Source organism: Borostomias antarcticus (genome assembly GCF_949987555.1).
Source record: "Borostomias antarcticus genome assembly, chromosome: 2".
Classification (NCBI taxonomy): Eukaryota; Metazoa; Chordata; class Actinopteri; order Stomiiformes; family Stomiidae; genus Borostomias; species Borostomias antarcticus.
Genome location: NC_140235.1, coordinates 33,593,991 through 33,621,789, shown reverse-complemented (window position 1 = coordinate 33,621,789; position 27,799 = coordinate 33,593,991). Strand labels below are relative to the sequence as shown.

Sequence of the window (27,799 nt, the reverse complement as noted above, 5' to 3'; positions counted from 1 at the left end):
AACTCAATTGAATACACAAAAAATACAATCATAAACAACATTAGGTTATGAGCTTATCAAAGTGAGATGAGTCTTATCAATGGTAATCGGGGATCTCTAGCATATACAATGAGATTTATTGCAATTACTAAGTAATGGAATACAGTATGAATACAAAGTACACTTAATTGTATTATAAAAATGTGTTAGTTCTGTCAAAAAAACATCAAGGGGAAACACCTTGTGAAACAAATGTATCCAGTACATTGTATAAGACCTCTCAAACAAAATATATATAAAAATGATTGAAATGTAGCTTTAGGAAGGGGCCACTAGTTTACCACCTGAGGTGGCACCACTGCTACCTTTGGCTCAGTCTTTGTTTTCGAGTCTGAATTTCCATCCTTGCCCTTCTTTCTTGGAGGCTTTTTAATGGGGGTCTTCTTGACTGTGGGATCTCCCTTCTCTGGACTTTCACAGTCCTGTTTTTCAAGAGTTTTGTCCTCCTTGGATGGGCCGTCTGACACAGGCCTCTGGTGGCTGCTGGAGGTGGGGAGAGGGGTCTTTCCAGACCCATGAAGGCTGCTTGTGGAGGTCTTCTGCGGTGGAGTGGGCTTCTTTCTCTGGCCCTGGGCGTGAGACAGGCTGCTTTCCTCACAGTTCTTGCCTTCACTCCTGCTGAGGCTCTGAGTCTTCTCCTTCAGCTGAGCCGCTAACAGAGACGCTGCCTCTGAGTTTATGTGTGGTTGTATAACCTCTCTGTTGTGGGAAGAGATGGGATTCTTTGGTGGTGACTCTGTTGGATTTGCAGCCATCTTATTGACACGAAAACTGTTCATTTTCCTCAGGACACTCTGCACTGCCCCATTTATGTGCTCTAGCTGCACCACACCTGGTCTGCTTTTCTGTGGGCTTTTCACACCAGAGGCGTTGCCCTTGTCTGGACCAGTAGCCTCCTGAGGGCTTACAGACGTGTGTTTGCTGGCTCTTTTTCTATAGCTCTTATGCTCTGCCATGACAGTCTCTTCCTGACTTATCTGATTCTGATTGGAACCAGTGGCTCCATGGATCCAGGAGACTTTGGGCTTTGTGGAAGGGTCTGGGGGCCTTGGTTTAATCCTCTCAGTAGATGCAGACCTCCCGTTTTCTTGAGCTTTGTTAGTCCCCCTCCTGTTGCCGTGTTGCTTGTTGGCTTGTTGGGGGGGCTGAGGAGCAGGGGGTTTGAGCGAGACGCTAACAGACTCTGAGCCGCTGCAGGACCCCTCACTCTCAGATGACTTCTGACATGGAGGCTCGCTGGCATTGGCTGAGGCCTGCTCAGTTGTATCCATGTCCTCAGGCAAGGTCTCCACCTCAGAGATGCCATCCACATCATCATCCTCAGTCAGGACCGTTGTCTCTGTTGCATTGGTTCTATCTGCCTTCTTTTTGTTCTCCTCGCCAGACTCTGGAAGGACAGAACAATAAGTCAGTTTTATGGCTGTCAATATGAATTCCTTAAAGATGTGATATCAGTCATATGATATCGGTCAAGTTTAATTGACTCTCCTATAAAAACGGCATGTTTCAAAAGAGGTAGTCATTGTTTGGCTGAGAGTTTCCTGTTATTGTTACTCATGCAATTGGAATTTTAATGGTATAAGATATTCCCTGATGAGGCCAAGTGAATGTTCAATTATGAGTTATATAAGTGCTGTAGAGTAAGCAAATACATCCTCTAGATCTCAATGAAGATTCAGATCATGCATTTATTCCTCCGCTCTCAAGACAGGATATGACTATGTTGCAGCTGTTTAAACAAACATTATGATTGACATGACATTATGTACTTAATCACTAGGGAAAGTTATAAAGACAATATCACACCAAAGAAACATCCTGTATGCTCCACCGCTTATGTTTTAAGATCACAAAATGTATGTCTCTTCTTTTTGAAATGACACTGCTAGTTAATCAGCTAAATTTGGAAAATGTAACCTTCATTCACATAGTTCATTCATGACAAAAATAATCAATTTGATCTCAACTTCTCATTGCCAGGCTGAATATGCAGGCAATATTATAGTGTACCTTTACTCTCCTTGTACCTTATACTTTGCCCCAAAAAACAGCCAGCGCACTAACAAGTTTTCAATTGGGAATCTCTTGAGTTTCAAACACTTAACACCGGCCCACCATGGAATATTGAGCTGGCTACTGAGGTTTCAGAGTAATCAGACAGACTCAGGCCAGATAAAGGAGATTGTAATGTCACCCACCGTCATGTGGTACATAGTTGACAGGGCTGTTCTCTGTGGTCTCTATGGAGGTGAAGGACCCTCTGGATGACGAGGGGGGGGAGGGATGCTCCACACCAGATGGCGGCTCAATGAAACTACAGTTGAATGTGTTTTCAGGGTCGTGGTGTGATACTGTGAGGAACAGACGACACAAACTCTTATAAAGCTTTTTTCTGTGTATAGTGTTCTGTTCACGTCTAACATCCTTACTTCTACATGGAACTTGTGTATTCTACCACGTCAGCCTAACCTGGCCCCTCTTCCCCTTCCACCCACACACTTTCACTACCCTCGTTCCAGGACAGAGAAATTGCAGGCTGGGCTAATTTCTGCCACTTCCTGTCAGTAGTCCAGAGAGGCCCTTTTTGGAATGAAGGGAAATGGGGGTGGAGAGAGGAGGACGAGCAGAGCTGCAGACAAGCACACTGACCTCACCACCGTACACATTCATTATGAAACCCACTAAACACGGAGGAAGGGTTGGATAATGATCCTGACCACTGACCCCTAACTGTTTTCCTGGCACATATAGAGGGGTCAGAGTCTGTTCTAATGCTCTTTAATCCATGACCCTTTTCAAGTCCCCTTTCACTTAATCTAGGGACTTTCCCTCTTAAACAGCTGTAGAGAACAATTTGCACTGATCTCCATAAATTAGATTTGTTCAGTCAAAGCATACCAACAACTTTGGGGAGTTTCTGCCGCCTCAGTGGGATTCGAGGCAGCTTGGAGCTTATTCTTGTAAATCCTCCACACAGTCGTGTTTTGTTTTTGTTCTCTGGGCTATAAGGAATGAATGAAAGCAAAATGTGAGTTCCCCAACTGAAGGCAATCTAACATTCTAAAAAGGGTATTTGAGAACTATGACATGAAAAAAAATACAGCTGTCTTGCCTATGAATTTACAGTACATAAATGAATGTTATGCTTACTCATTGAGATTCTTCTGTCTGCAGAGACAGCAGCAGCAAAGCAGAAAGAGGAGCACCAGGAGGAGGGAGGAGACCAGCACCCCTGCTGCCATCACACCCATTCTTTGGTTCGGCTCTGAAACAACAACACAAATATACATCGTATTTTTAATAATGCCATATTAGTATTACTATGTAATTGCACAGTAATAGTTTAGTGTGGTGTAGTTTTTCTATAATGAATGAACTGAGGCAACATGTGAGGCTCTTACGTAGGTTGCATGCTCCAGACAGCGGGCTGCAGGTGTTATCATGACAGGAGCAGGTCTGGGCACAGTTCACCCCATATTGGCCAGCTGAACAGCTCACATTACAACTGCATAGCGTAGAGAGGCCAATTACACAGCTGGAAATGTTCAAAATCGTGCAGCCTGGTCCGGTATGTTGTATTATTTTGATTAGTGTTTCATTCACACTTTCCACTGAACAATGTTTTGAACTCACTAGGCTCCATAAAATCCAGGGTCACAGAGACACTCTCCTGTGACGAAGTGGCACCTCCCGTTGAAGCAGTCCTTACATTCATAAGCACAGTTCTCTCCATAAGTTCCATTTGGGCACTTGATCTCACACCTGTTAGTATGTAATTTAGAAAACTGAGATTCAATAACTGAACACAGAATATCATCTTTTGAAATGATTAGTTATTTGAGGACTATTATGATAATTTACTATTGTGTAATTAAAGCTCATTTTCATACCGATCACCCATCCAGCCAGGGTTACAGTGGGGGCAGTTGCCGTCAATGCGGTTGCAGAAGTGCCCGTCTTTGCATGGCGTGCAAACGTCCTGGCAGTTTTCACCGAAGAAACCCGGGGCACACATCTGGTCACACCTGGTGCCGTTCCAGCCTCGCTCACACGTGACGCAGCGGCCCTCCGTCACCTTACAGGGCTGCTGGCCTTTACAGTGGCCACACCTGCAGGAACAAAGGGCTCTGAGACTCAGCCTGAACCTGGCAGACAGCAAACACTGCTTCACATTTGTTAAAAGGAATGTTCCCTTGTAGCTGAGGGTCAGGTGTTTACAATGATTTTATGTTATTGTTGTGTTATGGGGAAAAGCCATTGGCACCAGGTGGTGTGATACTGCATTAGATCTTACAACTGTGTCACTTGTGTATGTCAAAAGTAGAAACAGATCATGTGAATGCAGATGGTGGATCATTGTGGCTGGGAAGTGGCAGGCATGTCAACTTTGTCGCGCACAGTTATCACTCACCTGTTTCTGCAGTTCTGCCCATAGAAGCCAGCTGGACATGGCTCCCTGCAGAACTTCCCCCTGAATCCTGGCCTGCAAGTGCAGGTTCCGTCGACCTGGTTGCAGCGTCCATTGACACACTGGCATGTACGCTCACAGTGAGTGCTCCAGAGACGCTCTCGACACTTACAGCGGCCCGTGAGCTGCTCACATGGAGAGCCATTACAGGAACACTGGGCATTACACACTTGTCCATACCAGCCGGGGTTGCAATGGCACTGGCCTGTGACCAGATCACACATGGAGTTGACACTGCAGTAACACTTGTTGGAGCACTTGTCTCCCCAGAAGCCCTGGTAGCATGTGCACACGCCTGTCTCCTGGTCACACGTGCCCTTCTGACAGCCACAGGGCAGCTCACAGGTTGGGCCCCAGCGATTGGGGTTACAAGTGCAAGCCCCTGTGACATCATCACACTGCCCGCTGGGGTGGCAGGTGCATTTACCCTTACAGTCCGGCCCCCAGAACTGGGAGGGACATTCTGCAGGAAGGATGGAGGAAATGTTATTAGTAGACTACTAAACAATTAACACATCATATTGAACTCCATTATTTCTTTGCAATGAATAATCTCATATATGCAGAATTAAAGCAATATTTAGTTTAACCAGAACAAGACACTTACTCATATCACAGGTAGCTCCAAAATAACCATGACGGCATCGGCATTCATTGGGACGAACACAAACTTCATTCTCCTTGCAGGTGAAGTTACCTTCACAAAGAGCTATAGAGAAACCATTGGACAAGTTAGCTCTCTGGGAAGTATGACTAAGAACTGAATGATCAGAGTGAGAAAGAATACAACACGTGGAGCTATTATCTCCCTGTAATATAATCCATGTTTACAAGGGTAATAAAGTTGTCATACATACGTATTAAGCATTCGTCCCCTTGCTGTGCCCAACCACTGCAGCATTGAGCACTTTCAGATCTGGTGAGAAAAGCAATAGTTTCTCTGTAAATATCACAGGTTAGTAATCCTACATCATAGTGGCTACAGCCCTACATCATAGTACTAAGCCCTACATAAAGTACTAAGCCCTACATCATAGTACTCAGCCCTACATCATAGTACTAAGCCCTACATCATAGTACTCAGCCCTACATCATAGTACTAAGCCCTACATAAAGTACTCAGCCCTACATCATACTACTAAGCCCTACATAAAGTACTCAGCCCTACATCATAGTACTAAGCCCTACATAAAGTACTCAGCCCTACATCATAGTACTCAGCCCTACATCATAGTACTCAGCCCTACATCATACCGTAGCACCAGCAAGGCCACAGAAGACAAAATAAGATATGATTGCAGTATCTATTTGTTAGATAGGTTAGACAGGTAAGCTACTATTTGTTAGATTTTGGATATGCAGACATTGTAAAACAGCAATCTCAAAATATCGAATGACTGACATTCAAATATCTCATCAAACAATTCTAGTTTTTATTTGACTCCGTTGATGATGGTGAAGTATCTGGAATAGGCACACTGTGCTTCAGTTCAAAAGTTTTTTAATTTGTTCTAACTGTGTGGTCCATAAAGATATCTTACCCAGACTCGCATACATTTCTGCCTCTGGAATTGAGTCCTTGGCTTTGACTCCCACAGAAAAGGATACTCAGAAGAAACACAATAACCGTTACATTCCTTGTTCCCATTTTGCTAAGTACAGCATCACTGAGTGTCTCCCAGGAAAAATAGGTCAGGTTTTCTTCCAAGCTTCACAAACACCCCCTGTTCTGTGGTGAGCATACGGTATACCCATACAGCCTGTAGTGTTATAGCACAGAGGCTTCTCTGGGTTGGAATATGAAAGAAATGACGAAAAGCAGTAAACCTTGCAAATCCCCCAAACCTTCAGTCTACACAGAAACTCCCTCCCCTCTGTAAAACAACACCAGCCAATGACAGGATCATATAAGCCTGAGACATTCTTTCAGTCATCCTTGAACATCAAGCAACTGACCATGGTTCTTTTATTTCAGTGTAGCTGCATTCTTGTGCCTTCGGGTTGTACATACATACATTGAGAACATAAGCTCAATTAATTGAATTATTTCTGTGAATCAAACTATACTAATATATATATACTAATATCTGCATTCCAATTGTCTTACTTTTAAAAACCACAACATGCATTTATAGCCTACCATTTGAATCTATGGCATGGGCATTTAGCTGCAGAGATTACTCATCCATGTAAACAAATGAGTAGGCCTCTATTTGCCATAGTCAGGATGTTGGAATATAGCCCGTGAGACCATACTGATTTCACGAGCTCATCTGGCGCGTCAGGTTAGTTGGAGTAGGCTATAAAAACTCACAAGTCATTTAACTTGGTCAATGGCTCCCTCTGCTGCTGAAAAGTAGCGTCTCACTCTCACGCAAGAAGATTCAATAGATGATGGCCTCGGCTGCCCCAAAGTCTGAAAGATCATACCCTGCGTCTTTAACAGAGGTAAAGTTGGTTTCGTATTGGACATTCAACAGACATATGGCCGGGTTTCCCGATAAAGAACCTTCTTAAGGAACCCTTCTTAAGCAACTCTTTGCATGGGAGTTAAGAAGTACTTTGGAGTTAAGTGCTTCTTAACTCGTTCGAGAAACCCGGCCATTCACGTTCGGCATTTTAGTGACTGGTCTAAAAGTAGCCTATCATAAATCTCTATTTTTGTGTAATTTGGGCATTTTCGGGCATGAAGGAGTTAATATCTGAAAATGATCAAGGGATATCACCGAGCACCCTCTTGTATTTTGAAGAGGTACCCCCAAGCTACAAGAAACAGCAAAGAAAAAAATTCCACCCGACAAAACAATGTTCACCTATAAATCGGGCTATGGCTCCCGGACTAATAGGGGACTGACATGCGGTTAATGATAGATTTTCCGTCGTAATTTTTCTAGCCAGTAAGATGAGCAACCTGTAGGACCGCGTGACATTTGTTTACATGTGTTGGTTCGATTACACAAATGACCTTGTGACCTAGTGAACCCAAAAAAACTGCAATGTTGCAACTTCACTCATTTGGTCTGGTCCTTGGTTCGGACTTTCTGGTGTGATCGCAACCTTAGGTTACTGCCAATGTGGGATCACTCCCACCTGATGATAGGGCTTGACATGCCTCCCTGGATCTATGTTTGGCTTCTGTGGCGATCAGCAGAATGCGTTCTGCGCAGAGGCACGTTTTTCACGTGCAAGCGGCGGCGTGCTCCATGTTGTGCGCAATATTTTGAGATGTGCGCGCTTGTAGTTCCTGAAAAAAATCATCCATTGCGTCAGAGTGGGCGAAGACCAATCGTTATAGGCGGTGCCCTTAGGTTTTATAACCGATAACCTGCTACTGTCTTTACACACACTGCGGAAGTTCTCCATCATCGCGCGTAGCTTACTTTTACGTCTAGGTAACTTTAACAAAGCAACCTCTCCACCAACACATCTTGCTGATGTCGTACACTAAATTAGCACCAGCTCTGATCAGGGCACATTCGGAAAATATCAAGAGAATACACATCTCTTCCGGGAGGTTTCGGTCAACTGTCTCATCCACGCAGCGCAAGGATATTGGGGAGAAAGAGCCACGAATTTATGATGATTGTACGGTGGTGAAACCTGCTCAAATTGACCTCATAAGACAAACAAAAAATGCTGCAGATGCTGCGAAACACACGATCGCAATTGACTTTGAGAACACTCATGAAGCTTACAAAAGTAAAGACAACATTGAGTTGCTCAGAAGTTTGCTGGTCTTCAAGCTTTGTACATTCGACTTCCTCGTTGACAAGAATAAGGAGGTAAGACCTTAGGTTACCCATCATTTTTACAAGACTCATCTAATTTTAAAGGCAGTATATGTAAGTAGACCTTACTTGTTTGTGCAATTAAATCATCAAGTCAAATGAATTGTCGTCTGACAATTGGTGACAACTGGCGTTGGGACGATTCCAAGGGGGGGCCCATATGCCACTATTATTATTATTATTATCATGAGGTCTAAGTATGGGGGGGGCAAGTATTAGATTGTTTCATAGGGCCCAAAATGTCTAGTGGCGCCCCTGCCCATGGTCTGAAATTGCCCAGATGCATCAAAATGTAAAATTATTGTTCAAAACTTAAGATAGATTTGTAAATACACTATCTCTATTCACTTCTCTCTCTTTACAGTTGATGGATCTGAGCAGAAGGGTCTTTGGCCAGCGGCTGTTTGAGCGGCTGATGAAGATGACCTTCTACGGGCAGTTTGTAGCAGGGGAGGACCACAACTCCATCAAGCCCCTGATAAAGAAGAACCAGTCCTTTGGTGTCGGGGCCGTGCTGGACTACAGTGTGGAGGAAGACATGACCCAAGAGGAGGCAGAGAAAAAGGAGATGGAGTAAGTTCCTTGGTAAACCTTGTGACTTTAGCACTAAATTATGCTCTTAGTCACTTGTTTAGAAGGGGGATGCGCTGAGTTCTGGCGAGTTGTACTGTAGTGCACTATACCTACATTAAATGCAGTTATTCTAAGTCGCTTTGGATAAAAGTGTCTGCTAAATGACTTATGTAATGTAATGTATGTACATGTACACTACAGCTCTACTGAAAAGCACAGGTGCTCAGTATCACTGCACGGCTGTGTGCGATTGAATAGAAGATGTTATATAATAGAATGCGTTATTCAATGGAATGTGTGGTCAGCATAGTCGTTTCAGCCACCACATTTCAAAAGGATCCACCCAACTTTCTATTTTGGTAAGATATGCACTGAAGTGATGTGCTTATATGGAAATTGTTGGGGCTTTTTCCTCAATATATTCTGTATCCTTCAGACAAAACTGACCTATAGTGAAAGAAAACGGTCAAGACCACCAAGCTTGTGTTTAGCAAAAATTCCAATAAATATCCTTGTTGTATTGGACTGTAAGGGGCAGGCTGTAGAGCTAAGGCTCTCTACTGGTATGCTATTTCATGTTTTCATAAAGGCTTGGACTTACTGTATACAAGCCTGTGAATGCAAACATCCTTTCGTTTCATTTTCTCTAGCTCAAGCAGAATGTAAACAAGGCCTACTGTTCATTGCTTGAAATGCCCTGCCATATCCAGCCTCCATTGGTCAGTCCGGGCAGACCCCTTATGCCTGATTGGTTGACTTCCTCCCTTTCCCAACTCCCTGTGAGAATGCCGTCACATGCGATGGCACAAGGCCACTCTGCTGAGGAACCAGACACCCTTTCAGGGAAGCCTGGGGTGTTATGTAATGAGCTGGGGTAGAAAGCCGTCCCTCTATTTTGAGAGGTTTTCTGACAGGCTGTGCACATACGCTGTCATAACAAATAATAGCAAAGACTGTAGAGATCAACCAAGACTGGTTCCAATTAAGAGAGTTGCTTTTACTGCCATGTTTACATTTAGAGTAAACATATTGAAAACATACAAAATAGTGAAATAATATCAACAATTATTTTGACTTCAAATGAACTTTATATCCTTTAGAACCTTTACTAATGTCAGTCTTGCAAAGTCAAGGTTCGTTGTAAAACATGTTATTTGAGCAGTGTAATCCATCTCAATAAGAGGTCAAGTAACTGTAGGAAATGTCAGTGACTAAATTGAGAGGTAGTTTCTAGATCATTGTTAGTTTAGTTTAGTTTAGTTTAGTTTTATTTTATTTTATTTTATTTTATTTTATTTTATTTTATTTTATTTTATTTTATTTTATTTTATTTTATTTTATTTTATTTTATTTTATTTTATTTTATTTTATTTTATTTTATTTTATTTTATTTTATTTTATTTTATTTTATTTTATTTTATTTTATTTTATTTTATTTTATTTAGTCCTTTCAGGAAATTCATCTTTACAGTCAGTGCATAAACGTCAAAGTGCAGTACAGACAACAAGTGCAATAGAAACATCAGACAGTTGCATGACATGACAGGAACATGACATGACAGGACATAACATTACATTACATACTACAGGACATACAGACACACCGTCGGCTGGACCATAGACAGATGGTATTCAAGTATTTAGGGCACGGATAGCAGCAGGAATTAAGCTTTTGCTGAACTTGGCTTTTTTACAACGAGGAAGCCTGTACAGTACCTGCGGCAGGAGGGGAGGGGAATGAAATACTGATGGAGTGGGTGGAAAGGGTCCTGTGTGATTCTGAGTGCTTTACGGGTCATAGCAGAGGTGACACTGTCGGATAGGTTAGGGGTAGTTAAGACAATAATTTAGCTTGCCAGATGAGTTATTTTCAGGAGTTTTTTTCTGTTAACAACTGTGAGCATGGGGAAGAAGCAGATGGCACCATACAACAGAACCGGTTCAACAATACTACGGTACAGAAGGAGGAGGAGGTGGAGTTGAACACATAGATACCTGAGTTTACTTATGGCTGTGAATCTCTGTTGGCAGTTATTAATGGAACCCCGAGGCAGACATTACACAGTGTACGAAGTGGCTCCATATTTCAGGTTACACATCAGCTCCCTCCACCCTCACCCTGTTCCGTATGTTAGGATTTGGTTCATAAATTTGATACAGTATAAATATTTTACTTGACAATACAGTAGTTCATATGTTGCCTAGGTGCTGAGTCCATGTAGCAAAGTTCATGTGAGTTTTTCAAATCAAGGTCAGGAAAAGACAAACTTTACTGTTTCTGTACTTTCTAACCTACAACATTCAACAAACGAGTACACAAACATCAATTCCGATAAGTAGCGTGAACAAACAACTTCGATAACCCAGAGCAGGACAGATACTGAAACAACCAGCAGCTTTAAAAAAAGTTAGTGATTCAACTGTGGTTCCAAACCAGATCTTACTGGAGGAATATCTCTATGATGCACACAGCTTTTGAAACGTCCCCCTTGTGACTTAGTCAGAACCCTTGTAGACTCCAAGAGTCCACGTTAGTGTGGAACAGATCACATAGCAGAACATGTGCTCGTGTGTGTAGTGGCATGCTTCCTGAGCAATCATATATTTAGAACAGTGCAACTTACTGGCGCCCACTTTGGAAAGGTTGGGAAACGCATAGCTGGGACTTGTACAGCGGCTGCCATGAAACGTGATTAGCTTCTAGCTGAAGCACACCGCCTTGAATGGCTATAACACATCTTGACCCCCCCCCCCCTGTAGTTGATAAAAATGAAGTATTTGCCAAAGCCCAGGTTCGCTCAAAAATAGGTTGTCAGATTTATTAAGAAAACAATACGATTGCAAACGGACCTCAAAGTAAAACACAGAGTGGTTCCAACAGAAGAAGTAAATCAGCTCGCCAAATCTTCTCCTTATATCTGCTCAAACCAGCAGCCGACATTTGATTGGCTGAGTCGTCTATACGTCATCGTAAGGTGACGGATATCACACAGTGGTCGGGGGATGAAAACTCACTTTGAATATGGACAAAGAAAACAAAAGGTCTGAGCCAGGACGGGAAGGACAGAAGGTGTGGCCCTTCTGATTTAAACAAAGAGAGGAGGAAGAGCGAGGTAGAGGAGGTGTTTACAATTACAAAAGAGAGAGAGAAACAAAAGGTTGAGGTGTTTACAATAGCAAAAGGCAGGGGACTGGATGAATAGGTATTGAAAGAAAAGATATGAATCTGAATAGTCTTGAGACTATGTGTAAAATTCCATGACACCCCCCCCCCCCCCCCTTACATGATACTGCACTGCATGTGCCGGTATGATAGCAGGCTACTGTATTAATAGAGTTAATGCATTACTCATTGTTACTCATCGTTACTCATCCCTCTCCCATTTTCCCTTTCTCTTTCATTCCCTGTTCTTTCAGTTCATGTGTTTCTGAAGCTGAGAAAGAAAGTCCAGGTTTGTATTATTTTTAAATCATTAAATCAACATATTTGGGCTTTTTTACGTTCTGTGTCATCATTGATTGATCAAATGTTCTCATTTAAAAAAAACAAAAAAACAACAACTTTACAAACAAAAACAGAACAACAGATGTTAACATTGATTGATCTAATAATCTACTGTATGTTTTGCAGTGTCAGTTACAGAGCACATCGTACCACAGCAGCATGGCCACAGTAAATGTTGTTTGATTGAAATGTAGAGCATGGTATCTGATAATGGGGCAGAAGGGCTTCTTTCACATGCAGCATATCAGTGTGCCAGGGAGAGCAACCTTGCCAATATGGCTCTGTGACATCAGCACAGTGTGAATTTGTGTCACCTGACTCTCTGCCATCTGCCCTGGAAGGACACAGAGTCAGGCTGACGTGGTTTCCATGGCTGGATCTGGTTCTATCTGGCTCTCTGGTGGAAGCTGGCTGGGACACAGGGCTAATGAGCGCAGACCGGTGTGTGTGTTTAGAATGCAGATGACATGATGAGGGGCTTGCATGGTCTGGGCTAAATATTAACAGTTACCCTTTCCCCTTAAAGGACCATAACAGTGTCAGTATGATTTGATATCCTTAAACTAGTCACCCAACGTATATCACATTACTGCATTCAATTTTCCAAAGCAAAGCTCACGTTAAAAGATATTTGCATTTTCACGTTGTACTTACATTTCAAAAGTTGAACGTGATGGCTTTAAAATGTTCCCTTGTTCCCTTGTTGCGCTGCCAAATTCGCCCCAGTTAGTTTCAAATAATTTTTAGTAGAGTAGCTTTGTTCAAATCTGTTGAACTCCTGCGCTATATTCTCTCATCCATCTACATTAGATTCTCTACCCAGCATTCCTAGCAATGGCTACCATGTAAGAAATGACAGACTGTTGGCGTAGCTGCTCAAAGAGGGTTAAAACGAAAATAATAACTACTGAAATTATTTGAAACTAACACACGTAAAACACGAAAATGCTAATATCTTTTAAAATGAGCTTTACTTCGGAAAATGGATTGCGGTAATGTGATATACGTTGGGTGACTAGTTTTAGGAGATCACATCATATTTAGACCGGTATGGTCCTTTAAACCAATACATAGCGATATTTGGACCTTTACAAACATGTCTGGTGCTAATTCTCCAATTAGATTTACTAAAAGTAAGCTGAATCGTCCAAACAGTCTACTCAGAAAGATAATACATTGACATTTATTACCTTTTAAAACTCGTGCCCCCGGGACGCAGCATTCAGTCAAAGTGTGCCAGTGCAACGTTGTGCTTAAACAACACAGTAGTAGCTAACTATTCCAGCGTCTATGGATATCATGCGTTTTTTTTAGCTCAATGATCATGGCGGAGGTGAGAAAACCAAAGCGAAACATCACAGAGGAAGCCAGAAAAAGAAAAAGACAATCTGATAACGTTACAACAGTACGACAGTGCACTTACTCGCAGAGCCTGTGGGGGCGCAGTTCCGAGAAAACCGGAGAAAACGCTATGTATTGCTTTAAGGTTCTGAATCTGGTACAAGATATCTAGAGATTGGTCCATTTATATATTGCATTTCTTTCTATACTTCACTTGAAATTATGTAATCAATTTGGAAACTTTTTTTTCTAAATGGTGCTTTCTGGTACCTCTTTCAATCAATACGTAAATGTTTATCTGCTATCTCTACTTGTTTTATTGGTTTGTTGGTTCCAGAGGCACATGCTTGACACATGTGTCTCAGTCTGTGAAGAGTGAGATCTCCAGGTATCTGTGCCAGATCATCCATGTTATTTAGGTGGTGAAGTTTTTCTCCCCAAGGACAGATCTGTTTGTGTCCCCCGGTGGTTTGTGTTGGTCATTAGCAGGGTCTTGTTGCCTAGGGGGGTGTCTTATGTTGTTGACCTCTGTCTCCAGGCAATGACCACCGTGAGAAGAAATACAAGGCTCACCGTCAGTTTGGTGACCGGCGTGGTGGTGTGATCAGTGCCAGGACCTACTTCTATGCCGATGAAACCAAGTGTGACAACCAGATGGAGACCTTCCTCAACTGCATCAAAGCCTCTGGTAGGTTGATATTGTAGTCTGCCACATAGAACAGTGTGCTAGGTCTGTTCACTGAAGTTATACAGCATTCTAACAATCTTACTATATCTGGCTGATACGTGTGCTTCTCAGGGGGAAGCTCTGTAGATGGATTCTCTGCCATTAAGATGACTGCCCTGGGACGCCCACAGTTCCTGGTAAGTTTGACTCTGCGGTGGTTTCCATATTTCGGGAACCGACCACCTTTCCGAAGGTTCCCCATTCCGATGATTGAACTCCATTCATCGGAATGGCAGCCCTTTCTCTTTATTGGAAAGGGTCCACTATTCCAAAAATTGAAAAAGGTCTGCCACTCCGAAAACTGAGTCGCCTATGTCCCAGAGACCTGACAGTATGGCGAGCCTAAAAAAGACGTATTTCCCATGTACCTATGTCAGTGATTTTCACCGGGGACACAATAGCCTAATTCCGGCTGAAATTACTGTTTTTCCAGTGAACTCCGAGGTCCTCTGGTAGGCTAATTTTATTAATAGCTATTCGGATCGACATGTCAGATATTTGAATACCAATTACATAATTTGCGGCGGGACATTACACTTTATTTCCAGCTTTGTATTGCATGTTGTGAGTGGGATAATAGGCCTATTTGTGCATACAGTGAGCATTCGTCAGGAGCAGTCTGCAAAACAATGGCAGCGAAACAGTGTGGTCCATAGATGTTATATGGCATAATTCACCACAATACGTATGTTCTATGTAAGGCTACTTTCCCAGATATACATATATATTTCCTCACATCAGGTAGCCTATGAACAGCTAAAGGATGGCGCTCAACCCGTCTGCGGCAGGCCTATTACACAATTTATTTATTTTTTGCCATGACAGATAGCCTATATATTATTAATTATATTATTATTAATATATACAATTAACCTATTTATTATTATTATTATTATTATTATTATTATTATTGTAGTTGTAATTTTCGGAATGGCGGACCTTTGGAGTGCAGAGTGGTGCCATGTCACGCCATATTTCAGAGAAATAGTTATGCATTACCAACTTATTGATAGTTTCTTCCCCCTGACTCTCTCTACTCTCCTCTCCCCAGCTCCAGTTCTCAGAGGTGCTGGTAAAATGGCGGCGGTTCTTTAACCTCCTTGCAGCACAGCAAGGTAAATCTGATATGGCAGCGCTGGAGCAGAAGCTGGAGTTGGAGCAGCTGAAGGTGGGGATTCCCCAGAGCAAAATCATTTGAATGTCATGCATGTAATTGATGCTAATTCCAAACATGACATGACATGTCCACCCTCGAGCAAACTAGCTCAGTCTCTGTGAAAACTGTCACCATAACAGTAATAGAAATACTTGCAAAGAATGTCACACAACTTTCCTTTTATTCAAAAGCAAAAACAAAGCATCACACATTTTCCAGGTGTTCATCCCTTACATTTTAAATATTCTGTTGTACCGCAACATTAAGTTATATTAATTTTTAATTAAATGTTTTCCCATTTCCCTCCAGGAGAGTTTGACAAAGCTGGGTGTTGGAGCTAAAGATGACATTGAGAACTGGTTCACTGGAGAGAAACTAGGCTCCTCTGGGTAAGAGGCCTACATCACCTGACGACCACATACACACTCAGATCTGTCAGTCATTTTCATTATTCTATAAATGTATAAAGCAGCAATGTATTATTATTATTATTATTATTATTATTATTATTATAATTTTTGCTATTGTAATGCAATACTGTATGTAGTTAGGTAATGTTTTCTACTATCCCATCTCCAGGACGATAGACCTTCTGGACTGGAATAGTCTGATCAATGACAGAACAGAGATGTCTAAGCTGCTTATGGTTCCAAACCTTGAGGTGAGGGTCCCTGGTGGATGATACATGCATGCATTCACAGGCATATACTGCTCTGTATGCAATACACGGCATCCATCATGACTGATTAACATCTTGTTCTGAGATTGTCCATGCTGGTGTACATACAGTATGGTATTTCCATACAACCGTCTACAGGACTGCAGGTCAAAGTTGACAAGATGAAGGGATGTGTGTGTTTGTTTCCTCTGATCTGTAGACCGGCCAGCTGGAGCCTCTGCTGAACAGGTTCACAGCTGAGGAGGAGAAGCAGATGAGGAGGATGCTACAGAGAGTGGATGTTCTGGCCAAGGTAGCGTTACTGTTCAGGCTCATCAGGCATGAACAAGGCTTTTCTCTTATAGCTATAACTGGTCCCAGTACCTCATAACAAGTACCTTATGTTCTTCTCATCTTCTGTTCTTGTCTCTGCTGAAACTGTGCCTGTTAGGTACTTCCCCTATAACAAGGTAAGGAGGCTGTAGAACTTATATTATCTAAACTAATATTAACTCTACTTTTAGACTAATCTAAAGGGGCTGGTCACCTCACCAGGGCCCTGTACTACGAAGCTAGTTAAACAAATCCAGGATAACTTTTCACTAGCTCGCTCACTTGAGTAAACCAAACAACCGCAATCACGGATAAACGGTACCACGCCAGTGGATATCAACTCGTTAAGTCTACCCAGCTGGTCCAATCTAGCTTTGAGCGCGTTCACAGTAAAGGGGGAGGCATTTGCACAAAGTGCAACCTTAGTATGGGTATTTGAACAGGGCCATACTCCAAGCTCCATCCACTGCAATATTTTAGAAATATGAACTATATTATCCAGGCGCAACACAGTCACTACTGTCATAGGCAGGAAGGAAAGTTGACAAAATATTACTTATGGTGTAAATGTGTTTTTCTCAATATCCTCATGAACACGAGTAGGCTATCTATAATATGGCCAAATATGTTTATGCCGTGTCAAGCAATTGTAGCCTATTCTTTCAGCGGCAACCCTGGCAGCAAGGGACGCTTAAATAAAGCAAGAAGGCTGTAATTTATTTGATTAGTTTCAGGTTGGAGCAGACAGTGTGATGTCTCTAAACAAGAGGAGTTTAGAACTCTATATTAAGATACAAAATATTAAGATGGAAAAAGTGAAGCTAAAGGTGGAGAAGTAGGCTAAACTACAAAAAGAAGGCTATGTAATGTATTGCCAGGCAGACAGCCAGGCATCAATTCCACTAAAATGTAGGCTACTTTTGTTCCTAGGAATGGTAAGCTTGTCTAATACTAATCACAATACTTGAAAATGGAATAAAAAATGTAAGCTAGCCTAGGCCACTTGGTTCTCCGCATCACCCACAGCAGAGCCTATATGAAACTGTAGCCATTAAAATGCAAGTGCATAGCTTACAGTCTGCGTGACTTTAAACGGACAAGTTTGGGCAAAATATCAGCTGACAAAGCCATTTCACAACCTTTCATGTGATATCAGAAAAGGCCCAAGAGTGGTTTGTTGGTCTGTAAAAGAACCTCTCACTGTTCACGCACTGAGATTACCATATGGGATCTTAATGTCCAATGCCATTTTCCAAGTGAACTGATCAGTCAGCGGGCAGTGCTTCATATGTTTTGATCCGTAATCTGGAACCTAACCTGTCCCGGGGCAGGTTAGATTGGCAGCATGAGTTACCATGGCGATATAGCACAGTGAAAAGTGATCCACCTTGTTGATACGGATGAACCAGGCTTGAACCTGAAGTTACTGCGCTAAGCCCGTAGTCCTGTTTCTTCGTACAGGATCATGGTGGCCCTAGGGGGAGGGCATGGGTGTGTTATGTACATGCTATAGGGGGTAAGGTATATTGACATTTGCATTTGCATGTGGTTAGGGTTATTATGTTGTGTACACTGTACACAGGTTGTTATGTACACTAGATATTCTATGTGCACTAGATGTTGTAGATAGAGTCGTTCAGGAGCCGGATGGCCTGGGGGAAGAAGCTCTTCCTGAGCCTCTATGCTCGCCATGTGAGCGCGCTATCTCTTCCTTGATCGTAGCAAGGGCCGTTCAGCTGACCTTACCACTCTCTGTAGGGCCGTTCAGCTGACCTTACCACTCTCTGTAGGGCCTTGCAATCCTGAGAGCTGCTGTTCCCTTACCGGATGATGATATTCCCAGTTAGGATGCTCTCGATCGTGCATGAGTAGAAGTCAAATCTGGTGTGAAGCTCTGAATTTCCTCAGTTGTTTGAAGTGGTACAGTCTCTGACAAGCTTTCCTCACCACAGTGTCTGTGTGTTGACCATGTCAGGTCCTTGGTGATCTGCACGCCAAGGTACTTGAAGCTGTCTACTCTCTCTACAAGGGTCCCGTTGATGATTAGAGGGGTGTAGTTCCTTTCCTACTTCCTCCCAGTGTCCACCAGCATCTCCTGTTAGCTACATGAGATTTTTCTGGTTGGCAGTACCTATGCCTGTCCACACTGAAGTCCATGGACAAAGAGAGTGAAAAGCGTATGTGCAGAATTATTACTTTAGCAGCGTCCAAAGATGATGTCTTCACTTACACCCAATAACAATCCAATTATAGAAAAACAACAAACCAATACGATTAAATAATAAGATACCCATTGGATCATTTTATACTAAATTTAATGACTCTAAGCCAACTAATTACAATAACATTTGAGCCTTCATAACACCCCCGTTCCTCATGGTAAAAACTCAGAAAGTGGCGTGGTTATATAACATTTTTATTGATTTGGTTCAGATTTCAGCAAACCTTGTTTTATTGTTGGCATACTCTTAAAGGAGCCATGGAGAGGTACATACTCTTAAAGGATCCATGGAGAGGTACATAGTGCATCCAAAAGCTTGTTTACTCTGAAAGTGTTTCGGTCGACTGAAGTCTCTAGAGATTGCAGCAGCCAGGCCCGGCAGTAAGGCAAAACAAAGTAGCTCTAACAAAATAACCTCAGGGTTCCAGGAAACGGAAGATAGGGCCCGTCCTACCAGCTGCCATCAAGCTGCTCAGTGTATTCCCTGACTGGCTGGAGGCCCTGGACCTGAGCCAGCTACAGTATGAGGGAGCTAAGACACTTTGTTCTTGCTGCCCAGGCTTTTCTTGGACAGGACAGTTTACAATTAATTTCTTATTTATTAACATGAACACACTCCTTATTTGATTTGACTGACACTGTAGCTATTGCACTCTTGTACAGCTTCAGTCAATAGACTTTATTATCTGTCTGTCTGTCTGTCTGTCTGTCTATCTGTCTGTCTATCTATCTGTCTGTCTGTCTGTCTGTCTGTCTGTCTGTCTGTCTGTCTATCTATCTAATAACTCAGCTTTTGGAGCAAGACCTCAGGTTCTGGTGTAGGTCCTGTAACCTTAGCAAAGATGAAGTGACAGCTGTGTGCCTCTGTGTCCAGCATGCAGTAGAGAATGGTGTGAGGCTCATGGTGGACGCAGAGCAGACATACTTCCAGCCAGCCATCAGCAGACTGACTCTGGAGATGCAGAGGATCTTCAACAGAGAGAAACCTGTCATCTTCAACACCTACCAGTGCTACCTAAAGGTAAGGCCTTGTCACTACCCCCGACACCTCCCACTGGGCCCATGTGCATACTGCCTGCAGATATTGAGCATAAGTTTGTGCCTACAGTAGTGGTAGGGAGGTTCATACAATATAAGGAAGGTTACACCTTTTGTGGCAGCAATGCTGCTATTTCTACAGCAAGAACATTTTATTTTATATGCTTCTGTGTGATTACTGATTCATGTCTGTTTACTGTACAAATGAGAATTGTGTTTACTGTACATCTGACAAGATGTCTGATATTGAAGATGAATAGCAGATAGAGAAATATATGGATAGTCACTTGACGGTGTAATACAGATACACATATTATATTAGGCCTGGGTCTGCACAGAGATTGTACAGAGCATACAATAGCATGTAGTCAGATATAAAAGGGTGGGGTACCTTGAAGAGCTATTTATACTGTGATGTGGGCAGGACACAGGAACATATTGTACAGATGATGTAATTCTTGGAAGAAGGGCTTACTCAAAAAACAGATAAACATTCCAGGAACAGGGCAAAACAGCCTCAGAACAGAACGTAAGAGCGCTTTCCTGAACATGGCTGTTGATTAGGATGTTAATTAGGGTCCACGCAGCGCAGCTGCCATGCCTCTTGTTATTGCCTCGTTTCTCCTTCTTCCTGGGGAATCTGTCTGTCAAGACAACTGGTATATTGGGCCAATACTGTAGTCCTGATGGTGGCACTACAGCAATCGTCTAACTTTAAAACTTTGAAAATTCCTAACAAGTCAGCCACATGCTATCACATTGCAACCACCACCAAAATGTACGCCCAAAATGTAGTTTTGCAGTTTTGCAGTTTTTTTTTTTTTTAAACGAATTAAAGGAGTAGTAAAGGAAAATGCATGTTTAGCCCTGTTTTAAGGTGACTTATGATCATATACAATGGTTCAGATCAAAACGTTGACAAAACTAGCATTTTTGAGAAAGTTGAGAATTGCTCTACCACCGTTTTGGTCATACAATGGATGTGGATGGGCATCTTGAAAAATCATTCAAAAACATGTTAAACTCTCGATTTCAAAGACAAGAAGCTCACCCAGGGTGTAATTAGTGTCCGTTGGTGTTCTGACATCAAATTGCTGTCGATGGAGAACAAATACACTACCCACAATCCTATAGTGCAGCAGCGACATCTCATTCCATGGCAACAGTGAGCTCCACCAGTTGATGTCTCTGTTGGCAACTCTGCCCAAAGTGGCCGACAATAGGACTACAACCAGCCAAATTGACACCAACATTGTCTCTGATTGAGCACACCTGCACGCAATGTGCAAAGCAAGACAAGCCAAAAAAAGAAATTCAAACCCCAGCCAGTTTGTCACATATGGAACTAGACAGACAGACAGACAGACAGACAGGCAGATAGATAGATAGATCATGCCACATGTGTAATTTAAGTTTGTTTGCCAGCTTTCTTTTGTAGAACCTAAATGAAAGTTTAATTAGAAGACCAAGCAAAGGCCAAACTTCCAGCTCCTCACTTGGAAGGGAGATCATGACTTTCCCCTGTTGTGAGTTCAACCCTGGGTGATGCAGAATAAACATGGGAATGCTTTGCATTGTCTGGATTTCAGACACATGATTTTGAAAGACAGTTTTAATTTAAGAAGTTTTAAATAATTCGAGTCCGGGCAGAGACACTCATGTATGTGTCATTTAGCTCCTCCTCTTCCTCTTCTTCCTCTGAACGACGCCCGGTCCCGGCCCACTGCTGCGCAGCACTTAGAATTACAACACTGCAACTGAAGATCAGGAAGAACTCAATGCAATCACAAATCCATGTGACTTACTGTGAATGAAAAGGTGTGTGTCTGTCTGCTGACTGTGTGACCGGTCGTCTGTCCTTCCCAGGATGCGTATGATACCGTGTGTGTGGACGTGGAGCTGTCCCGGAGGGAGGACTGGTACTTTGCGGCTAAGCTGGTCCGTGGGGCGTATATGTACCAGGAGAGATCCAGGGCCCTGGAGATTGGTTATGAGGACCCCATCAACCCGGACTATGAAGCCACCAACAGGATGTACCACAGGTACTAGGTTAGGCCCGGTCAGCAGCGTGACTCTGGCCCTCCAACCCTTGTGAATATTGCTCCACTATGTGATGCAGGGTCTCTTGCAGGTCTCTCTTGTAAATGAGATTTTGTATCTCCATGAGACTACCTGTGTAAATAAAGCTTTTTATTTTTAATTTTTAAAGGGTAATCCAATGGTTAACTTGCTCCCTGCTCTCCCCATTCCTCCTAAGGTGTTTGGAGTTTGTGCTGGAGGAGATTGACATCAACAGGAAGGCCAATATCATGGTGGCATCTCACAACGAGGACACAGTGAAGTTCACCTTAGAAAAGTGAGACCGGCCCCAGTGACCCAGGGCAACGTTATAAACTAAACACAGGCAGTTAGGCTGGTTTGGGTTATTTGCTTTGCAAAGCACCCAATGTAACTGACTTGTCCGCTAAGCAAGGAAACAAGAAACCATGAGTTAGGGAACTTGTTATGAAAGTGAATTCATGTCTTACATAATAACATTATATTTGTGTTTTCTCACACCAGGATGAATGAAATGGGTCTATCACCAACTGAGAACAAGGTCTACTTTGGACAGCTGCTTGGCATGTGTGACCAGATCAGCTTCCCACTAGGTATAGAATTTGTACATATTCTCAGTTAACAGTGGTTACAGTATGTAATATTGTGAGCCCTGTGGCTTTTTGGTCAGACGGGAAGCTCTACCAGCCCATTAGAATTTGAAAGAGATTTTAAGGAAAACGACTCATGCGCGACCCAGTCTCTAGACTACATGTTTTGGACGCGTTGCTGACTGTTTGCGCATCTGGCCGTTGCTGACTGTTTGCGCCTGGCCCTCCGTATGAATGCCAGCTCCCGTTCGTTCTTCGCCTGCTGGACAGTTTGACTTTTCGATGTTCGATTTTCCCTCTGCCAACCCGGGTCTGGGTGTCGCGCCCCTGCGTAGCACGTTCTCCCGGCTGGGCGTTCCTCTGTCCGATGGGAACCGGTCGGCCCGCGCAATAGGGTGGAGTTCCTCGGTGTCTTCTTGGATGGCGCTACTATAAAATTATAGGAATGACAAATCAATGTATAAATGAATAAGTAGATAAATAAAATAAATGAAGAAAAGGAAAAAGAAAAAAGACATGCGGGCTCTCTGCCCCTCAACGCTGGATCGGATTCGGGGTGTTATGCGCGGCGCGCAGGGGCGTTTGGTTATTTCTGGAAGGGAGCTGCTCTCCTCGCTCGGGCGTCTGAACTTTGCCATGCGTGTCGTGCCTCCGGGCCGCTCTTCGTTTCCCGGCTGCCCGCGCTGCCCGGTCCGTCGAGCGCTGCGGGACCTGGTCTGCTCGGGCGTGTGCTGTCATTTGGACCTCCGTTGGTCCCCGTCGTGTGACGGGTGGACCGGCGTTTCTGTTTCTTCCGCGTCGGCTGTGACTCGTCCGTGTCCCTCCGGCATTTATTGATGCCGCGGCCTCGGTGGTTTTAGGGGATATGTTCGGTAACCGATTTTCTAGCGCTTGGCCTACCGAACTGACCTTGCCGCCTACCAAGTTAGTTTCACGGCGCATGGAGTATCTCTGTCGTCGCTAATATTTTGCGGGGCCCTCAGTGGTCTAGGAAACGCTTTCTCTTCTGCGATAACGAACCACCATGAATATTATCAACTATGATCGTTCGAACATTCTATTCATTAATAAATTATGCGCTGCCTCACATGGCTGTCCGGGCAGGGGAACTTAATTTTCCACGCGTCTTCGTCCCTGGCCTCAACAATCAAATCGCTGACTCGCTGTCCCTGTTTGATTTACAAAAGTTTCGCAGACTGTGCCCGGCTGCGGCCCCGTCCGGCCTGGTCTGCCCTCCTTCGGCAGACGATTCTGGACCAAACGATGCCTTCGTGCCCTCCTGTAATCCGCTGCCCGATACATGAGAGCTGGTCTAGCCAAGACCACATTAACCAATACGACGGCATGGTCTCATTTCACTGCGTTCTGCTCCACATTTGATGTACCTTCATACCCGTTAACATTTCGGTTTTATCAGCATTTATAGTCCATCGTGTTGAGTCCAGACGGCTGCGGCCTCAGTCAGTTAAAGTGTCGTAGCAGGTGTACAATTTCACATGCGCTGCCTGGACCCCTTCATCGGCATATGAACGCTACCTCGGGCCCGGCGTGCAGGCCGTTTTGGATGCTCAAGAAGCGATGAGCGGACCGTAACCAAGTTGTGTTGTGTCACTGCGGACTTCACGTGGTTTGTGCGGATATAGCCTTATTTAAAATGCATAGTGTAATTGCTCATGAAACTATTAATTAATAAACGTATTAGTAAATTAATAATCAATACATTTATTAATAAAATTATAATTAATATTGGCTAATAATTATAATTAACTATTATTAATAAACTTCTATTATACATCCATGGTGAAACGGCACGTTTGTTGGTTAAGAGCTCCCCCTGCTGGCTATTCAGGTTCTTACAGGCTGCAATTGGCTTACCCATCCTAGTCAGAGTGCTCCGCCGACCCCTTCGTGTAACACGTGGGCCTCGGAGCTGCCTGCGCATTCATTTAAATTATCGCCTAAAATTATCGAGTGGAAGCTAGTGTTTCCACTCGGAGCTGCCGGTGTGGTTGTTGGGGGGTATTGCTGAATTCTTCTGGTATTCCACTAGCGTCGCCTAGTGGAAGCCGGGGAATTACACTGGCTTAGTCTCTGTGGCGCTCTGTGGTGATCGTGGGCCGAAACATCTCCGAAGGGCCATCCTGCGGTCCCTCCGGTCACCATGGAGGCAGACACACTAGGCTGTACCTCCTTCGGACACCACGAAGCGCTGGCCTGTGGAGGCCAGGGACTATAATGTACAGCAGTCCCCCTGTGGCAGCAGTCCCCCTCTTTGACGGTCTTAGTGGGCTGAGTTACCTCCGAGCGTCTTCCCGATCACGGCCCACTCTGATCGTCATAGAGGCAGGGGGCTAGATGCCGTTCCCTCTCCCGGCCCGGCACTCTGGGCCAAGCGGCCCAGAGGGGGGGAACATCTAGATTGCCGCTTTCCACATGAGTGGAAGGCAGGGGGCCCCCCGAACAGATCACACCGCCAAAATTCATATGCGTAAAAAATTAATATGCCGTATATATTGTTGCATGCTAATAAATGGGTCAATTTTGACTAAAGTGATCTCGACTGAAATATATATATATATATATATATATATATATATATTTTTTTTTACTTTGACAGTTTAAGCAGTAGCAAACAAACATAGACCCTATACATTGTCAAATTGGGTTTTGTAGTGGAAATTAATCTGGTCAAAAGTAAAAAGGATTTGCCAAGGTTCGCTCAAAAGGTTGAGTCTGATTTATTTAGAAAACATACGAGCGCAAGGACTTCAGGATAATGCACGTGAGTGGTTCATCCGACAGAAGTGAAGTAGAAAGGTGTTGCCTGGTCTTATATCCAAGCAATACACAGGTATGACGCTTCCAGAGATGTGATTGGCTAACCCATCTGTACACGTCATAATAAATGGCAGACATCATCAACAATGGTCAAGAGTTCAGACACGTGATCTTAGAAAGGGCGGTAAATCTTGAATAGGTTTCAGGTAGGGACAATAGAACAATGGACGGTTACTGTAGGCCAGACAAAGTCTGGGGTGTGTCGACCTCCTGGAGAGGTCATCCTGTTATAAATTAGGTTAGCACAGCTAGGGGTTTTGCATGTGAAAAGTTGAGGGAGGTAGAGTGAAACTGGGACAAGGCTGATGATAACAATTTCTATGACAGTTTCCATGTTTGTTTGTTGTTTTTTAAGTCACGTCCACGTGACCTGTTTTACCAACATTTACTGGGGAGCCTATTCCTCCTTAATGTGTGTCTCTATTCTGCTGTCTTGTGTGAACAGGTCAGGCTGGTTTCCCTGTGTATAAGTATGTGCCCTATGGCCCTGTGAATGAGGTCATCCCCTACCTCTCACGACGTGCTCAAGAGAACCGCGGCCTCATGAAAGGCTCCCAGAGAGAACGCAGCCTGCTGTGGAAGGAGCTCAGACGCAGACTGCTCAGTGGCCAGGTCTTCTACACACCAGCTGTAGGCAGCCAGTGAGTTCAGCTAGCAGCCTGATGCCTCACACAAACATTCCACTGCCCCACATCTACACGACTTATGCACACAACCAGACATGTCTACTGTAGGTAGACTTTCTTCCCTGCTCTGTATTATAATCCACAGTGCCTTCATCTTGAATGTATCTATCTATCTATCTATCTATCTATCTGCATCTAAATATTGGGGCAAAATAAAGTTAAAGGTGCATTTTATTCTACCTCATATAGGATAAACCCACTATTTAAGCAGTTATAGAGGCTTTTAATACATACTTTTTGTTCTTTCAAACTTTCAACTCATACATCATTGGAAGTGCCTTGACCATTTTAAGGGCATGCAGTTTGATTTCTGTATATATTTTTTGTAGACACTCTTAACTGGCTTTCTTTTGTGGTCAACCGATTTAGCATGTTGAATAAGTTATTTGGGAAATATATGCAAGTCCATAAAATGTGTACACTGACGGTAGCAAATTCACAGTAGTGTGCAAGTGCTTCTGTCTGCCTGAAAACCTTCTTACAGTACAGTCTGTTTTGGGTACCTATTTGTACTTATTTATTAGCTTTGTTAAAGTTCCCCTTTTATGCTCCTTTTCAACGAGTTAATATAGTTCTCTGGGGTTCATATTCTTGCTGAAAATAGCACTCAAGATGAAACATGCGTTTAGTCCTGTTCTTGACGGGCATTTCTGTGTCTCTACTGTAGCTTTAAATGCAAATGAGCTGCTGCTCTCCACTTCCACTAATGAGTTGGCAAATCTGAATGGCTTGTTGATGGCTGCCCCCAAAACAATGACTGGGTATTCTTATTTCAGTCTGTGTTAGTAGGCACATCAGAGACTCAAATGTATATGCACAAGCACTGAAAAATAGATTTTCATAGGAAACCTTTAAAATGTTATTTGCCTGTTGATTAACAGTTGTCTTCCAATTAGGGGTGTCACATATACTGGTTTTGCGATAATCGTGGTATTTTAAAAGTGAAAATAGTAATATCATGTAAATAATCCAGCCATGATATATTTAACAACAACAATAACAACAACAGCAATGAAATAGTAATGTAAATAAAAAATGAATGATTAAATTCACTGTTATCGCTTTTCAGTTTTTGAAGAGAAAACAAACATTGGAGCAAAATAAAGTTAAAGGTGAATTTTATTATTATTATTATTATTATTAATAAACATAATAATAATAATAATAATTATTTTCATTTATAAAATGAAAATGAATGAAATCTCTAAAGTGCTGAATAGTGTTTAGCTAATGTTGCCTAAATTTAAGTGAACACATTATTTGTTAAATGATTGCTATAGATATCCTGATAATATTATCGTGATATTTTTGCCATGATAATCGTATTGTGAAATGTTGATATTGTGACAGCCCTATTTCCAATATGTAAATATATTGATTGATATTGTGAATCAGAAGTGTCTTTAATGTTGTTTAATTGTAGTACAAAGCTCAAATGGATGTATGATTATCCCATTTGTTTTTGTTGATGTTGTGCATTTGATGAATTAAATAAACAACACCATTTGAATATGGCTTATATTATATATAGTATATATTTCATTGCACATTTCATTGAGCATTTATTTCATTTAGCATTTATTGTAGATGGTACCTGTATCCTCTACATGCCAAATGACAAATGAACATCCTTGAAAACAGCTGTGAGAGGGTCAGTACAGGGACCCTAGCTAGAGCACAATATGATCCAATATGCTCCCTGCTTGTGTCCAGTACACACAGTAATGTCATGTTTCTGGGTGTCTGAAACATATTGTAGTCATCCCCCTCAACACAAGGA

At 42.8% G+C, this 27,799-nt stretch overlaps 2 protein-coding genes across 2 annotated transcripts; one reads left to right on the top strand and one right to left on the bottom strand.

The window, feature by feature from the left end:
* Window positions 1-311: 311 nt before the first annotated feature.
* Window positions 312-6,171, bottom strand: LOC311319359 (scavenger receptor class F member 2-like; the record flags this gene model as incomplete). The annotated part of the gene is made up of 11 exons (XM_084450891.1): window positions 6,049-6,171; window positions 5,365-5,423; window positions 5,115-5,216; window positions 4,451-4,970; window positions 3,930-4,148; window positions 3,673-3,801; window positions 3,441-3,544; window positions 3,190-3,304; window positions 2,938-3,041; window positions 2,251-2,390; window positions 312-1,424 (listed from the first exon to the last, which is right to left on the bottom strand). The coding sequence occupies exons 1-11, from the start codon at window positions 6,153-6,155 to the stop codon at window positions 312-314; spliced, it is 2,712 nt and encodes a 903-aa protein (XP_084307017.1). The 5' UTR covers window positions 6,156-6,171.
* Window positions 6,172-7,816: 1,645 nt separating this feature from the next.
* On the top strand, window positions 7,817-27,491 carry prodha (proline dehydrogenase (oxidase) 1a). Its single transcript, XM_084461054.1, has 14 exons — window positions 7,817-8,289; window positions 8,660-8,868; window positions 12,286-12,320; window positions 14,253-14,402; window positions 14,514-14,578; window positions 15,493-15,609; window positions 15,907-15,986; window positions 16,177-16,258; window positions 16,476-16,568; window positions 19,684-19,830; window positions 21,714-21,889; window positions 22,105-22,203; window positions 22,410-22,498; window positions 25,779-27,491. The coding sequence occupies exons 1-14, from the start codon at window positions 7,942-7,944 to the stop codon at window positions 25,976-25,978; spliced, it is 1,890 nt and encodes a 629-aa protein (XP_084317180.1). The 5' UTR covers window positions 7,817-7,941; the 3' UTR covers window positions 25,979-27,491.
* The last annotated feature ends 308 nt before the right edge of the window (window positions 27,492-27,799 follow it).